The 4,678-nt window shown below is 40.9% G+C and overlaps 1 protein-coding gene across 1 annotated transcript in view; it reads left to right on the top strand.

Annotated features, from left to right (window-relative positions):
* Nucleotides 1-1,283, top strand: part of LOC106876414 (coiled-coil domain-containing protein 154) — a 35,781-nt gene extending 34,498 nt beyond the window's left edge. The window contains exon 16 of the mRNA XM_014924955.2: nucleotides 1,090-1,283. Coding sequence (XP_014780441.2) covers nucleotides 1,090-1,153 — 64 coding nt within the window. The 3' untranslated portion in view covers nucleotides 1,154-1,283. The remainder of the gene's footprint in view (nucleotides 1-1,089) is intronic.
* The last annotated feature ends 3,395 nt before the right edge of the window (nucleotides 1,284-4,678 follow it).

Here is a 4,678-nt window from a genome sequence, read left to right as displayed (position 1 = left end):
TTTCTTTGTACCGTGTTCCTATCAAATGATATTACAGCCTTCTGAAGGAGCCAACCTTTAGATGACTCCACAACTCTGACATAAACACCATCAAAAGGTGGAAATCCGCGAAGTAGAAACAGTACTGTACTGTATATTTATTATCATTTTTTAAATAATTTGTATACATTTATTTTATTATTGTTATATATTTAAGCTTTTATAAACTCTCCCCACACTCTTAGGAGTTTCGTTTTCCATACAGTATGTGCGATTCTTTGTTTACTCATCTACAGTACACTACATATTTTCTTTTAATATATTTAATTAATGTGTTACTTCTGCGCAGTACTGTATTGTATTTTATTTATTAATTTTTAAGCATGAAAATGCTTATTTTACCACAGAAATAATTAAAATCTAAAAATATATATATATACCTATCGGCCGCAGAATCCCACGATATACTGAGGAGTCTGCGATATAAATTTACATATATTAGCCAGAAAACTCTGCGATGTACTGAGTGCACAATAAGCAATGTGCAATGTGGCGAGTGATTACTGTACTAGATTCATTTATATAATGTTTGTATATTCTTTATTCTACATTATGTACTGTTTAGTTTCGTACGGTACAAGACATGAACTAGAACAGGCGTAGGTAACCTCTTTCGAGAAGCGGGCCGCATGAGACATGATTCATCATCTGTCGGGCCATACAGCTAAAATATTCAAAATAATTTTTTGTTAAGTGTGCCATTCAGAAAGTCCCCGGCCTGCAAGTTGCCTTTGACTAAACTAGCCTCAGCATATTTTAATACCTTTTTATGTCCTAAATAATATCGATTTCAAATTGTGATACAAGGCCAGCAATTTCGGGCAAGGGGTAAGTCGATTGTATCGACCCCAGTGTTTAGCTGGTACTTATTTTATCGATCCAGAAAGGATGAAAGGCAAAGCTGACCTTGGCGGCATTTGAACTCAGAATGTAAAGACAGACTAAATGCCGCTAGGCAGTTTGCTCGGGCGTATTAACAATTCTGCCATCTTGCCGCCTTTATGTTCTAATACTATGGCTAATTTTTTCCCTTTTTTTTTAACGTTCCAGATGGTTGTCATGGAAAAGAGAATGGCTGAAACCTGTATATAGAAGAAGATTGCGTTCACGATGAAGAAGAATTAACTGGAGAATCATGTAGAATAAAGAAATATTTAAAACAAGCAAACTTTTTTTTTTATCTATGGATGTTTATAACTGAATGAATTAACATTTTTTGTTTTCTAATGGTTTTGGCAGGGGTGAAAGGGAAGCGCTCTTGAACTAACTGTTAAAAAGATTTTAGTGAACGCCCTTAAACCCTGCACTGAGGCAGGATGCTCAAGTAGGTTTAACAGTGAATGTCCAGGGAATGGTCGGTGCAACTCTGAGGCCGTAGTCTATGAGGCAGAGGTGGTGTCCGCCTATAGCAAGAGCAACGGCAGCAGCAAAAACAATAAGAGCAACAACAACAACAACAGTACAAAAAACTTACAGACGTTCCTCATAGAGGAAGGTCTGTAAGTTTTTGTTAATTACAACCCTAATGGTGAACGTAAGAAAAATTTCAAGAGGAGTTTACAATGACGTCAGTTCCTACACTGAACTATACAGAAATAATGCACCATAAACATCAAACAATTTTGGATAAGTTCTTTGCCCCTTTAAGGAGATATTGATGATGAACTGTAAGACAGAAAATAGTGAGCATCGCCCTCACAGTAACTCTCATTCTATCTCTACTTATAAGAGAGTTACTCTTTTACTTGTTTCAGTCATTTGACTGCGGCCATGCTGGAGCACCGCCTTTAGTCGAACAAATCGAACCCAGGGCTTATTCTTTGTAAGCCTAGTACTTATTCTATCGGTCTCTTTTGCCGAACCGCTAAGTTACGGGGACGTAAACACACCAGCATCGGTTGTCAAGCGATGTTGTGGGGTCAAACACAGACACACACACATATATATATACGACGGGCTTCTTTTCAGTTTCCGTCTACCAAATCCATCCACAAGGCTTTGGTCGGCCCGATGCTATAGTAGAAGACACTTGCCCAAGGTGCCACGCAGTGGGACTGAACCCGGAGCCATGTGGCTGGTAAGCATGCTACTTACCACACAGCCACTCCTTATTATGATCGTAACTTATTTAACTCGAAATGTTTTATGTATACATGCTGTACAGTGTATGAAGGCGCGTAGCTTAGTGGTTGAGGTATTTGGGTCACGATCGTAAGGTCGTGAGTTCCATTCCCAGCAGAGCCCTGTGCGTCCTTGAGCAAAACATTATATTTCACGTTGCTCCATCCACTCTGCTGACAAAAATTATTAGTACCTGTATTTCAAAGGGCCAGCCATGTCACATTCTGTGTCACGCTGAATCTCCTTGAGAACTAAGGGTACGCATGTCTGTGGAATGCTCAGCTACTTGCACGTTAATTTCATGAGCTGGCTGTTCCGTTGATTGGATCGACTGGAAACTTTGTCATCATAACAAAAGAAGTGTCATTGTTTTGTATATATTTAGAAATTGTTATTTTCGTGCATAAAAGTGACTGTGTAGGTGTTTTTTTTTTGTTGCTTTCTCTTGTCAATCGTCAGAATATACGATGGGTGTCTGAAAAGTCTTGAGCCTCAAAAAAAACAAAAACATGGTACAAGACTTCTGATTATTTATTTTTCAACATAGTCCCCCTCGATGGCTGAACACTTTCTCCAGCGGTGCTGAAGCGCCATTATCCCCGCGTAGAAGAACTCTTTCGTTTGGGACTCCAAGAAACTTCCTACAACGTTTATGACGTCATTGTCACTGGCAAAATGGCGACCAGCCAGGGCTTTTATCATTTTTGGAAATAGATGAAAGTCAGAGGTGGCTAAGTCTGCCGAATAAGGCAAATAGAGAACAAGTTCGTATCCACAATCACGAACTGTTGCCATGGCAACAACTGAGGTGTGGGCTGGAGCATTGTCGTGATGAAAAAGGACTCCTCTGGTGAGCATTCCCGGTCTTTTTTCTTTGATTGCTTCTCGGAGGCGTTTCAGTAGCTGAGAATAATACAGCCTTGTCATGGTGTGACCCTTTTCAAGGTAATCGATCAGCAAGACACCTTGAGAATCCCAAAAAATGGACGCCATGACCTTGCCAGCTGAAGGAATGACCCTGGCCATCTTTGGGGTAGGAGAGGATGTGTGCTTCCACTGCTTTGATTGTTCTTTGGTTTCCGGCTGGTAGTGATGAACCCAACTTTCGTCCATAGTAATGAAACGAGCAAGAAAACTCTCTTCATCAGCGTCAAACAGTTCCAGATTGCTCGTGGACAAAATGCACCTGGTGCGTTTCTGTTCGGGAGTCAAAAGGCGAGGGACCCACCTTGCAGAAACCTTTGAGAACCCAAGTTCTTTTGTCACAATGTTGTCTGCTCTTTCAGTTGAGATGCCCAGTCTCTCGACTATCTGACGACATGATATTTGACAATCCTGCATTATCATACCAAAAGCAAGGTCAAGGTTGTCGTTGGTGGTTGCAGTTGGAGGTCTCCCTGGTCTTGGATCATCTTCCACACTCTCCCTGCCACGCTTGAATTCATTTACCCAGCGTTTGACTGTTGCATATGAAGGAGCATTGTTTGTTAAGGTTCTCACCATATCTTCATGGATTTCTCATGGAGTAATGCTTTCAAATGAAGCTACTTTATGACAGCACGATACTCAGTTTTCTCCATTTTCCTTGTAAATTCGAAGCTTGTTTATTCAAAAGTCTGCAACAAATAAAAAAATTGAAATATCAGAATCATGAAAATGAGCAAGAATACTCCGAAAAGACTGTACTTACCAGAAAAAATTGTTTCAACTATATAGCAGCCCAGATTCTAGGTTAGGCTCAATACTTTTCAGACACCCCTCGTATTATATTTTAAAAATCAATGGGGATATTAATTTCGTGTTACAGGTTTTCACGTTACATCGTTTTTGATGGATCCATTACTCTCGTGACACGTTACGGGATGTGTGCGAGCGCGTGGTGTAATTCCAGTAGCGTGTTTATACCGCGTTCCGCAACCATTTCGACAAATAAAGACTGGTGGAATAGCTAGTAGACTACAATAAGTACGGAGGTTGATATGATCGTCATAATTTATACATGTGGTGCACCAGCATTCTCCGACTGAATCCACTAAACGAATTCGATGGCAACAAGCAATAAACTGCCTTGTAGTGTAAGGGAGATAATTAATTATTACAGTTCTTACGACTTATTTCCCTTGATATACCACTTTTTACTTGAACTTTCAGAGGTCTACGAAAGAACAGTGGAGGCGCAATGGCCCAGTGGTTAGGGCAGCGGACTCGCGGTCATAGGAGCGTGGTTTCGATTCCCAGACCGGGCGTTGTGAGTGTTTATTGAGTGAAAACACCTAAAGCTCCACGAGGCTCCGGCAGGGGATGGTGGCAAACCCTGCTGTACTCTTTCACCACAACTTTCTCTCACTCTTACTTCCTGTTTCTGTTGTACCTGTATTTCAAAGGGTTAGCCTTGTCACACTGTGTCCCGCTGAATATCCCCGAGAACTACGTTAAGGGTACACGTGTCAGTGGAGTGCTCAGCCACTTGCACGTTAATTTCACGAGCAGGCTGTTCCGTTGATCGGATCAACTGGAA

This window comes from Octopus bimaculoides, chromosome 6 (genome assembly GCF_001194135.2).
Source record: "Octopus bimaculoides isolate UCB-OBI-ISO-001 chromosome 6, ASM119413v2, whole genome shotgun sequence".
NCBI lineage: Eukaryota > Metazoa > Mollusca > Cephalopoda > Octopoda > Octopodidae > Octopus > Octopus bimaculoides.
This window is presented reverse-complemented; position numbering and strand designations above follow the sequence as displayed.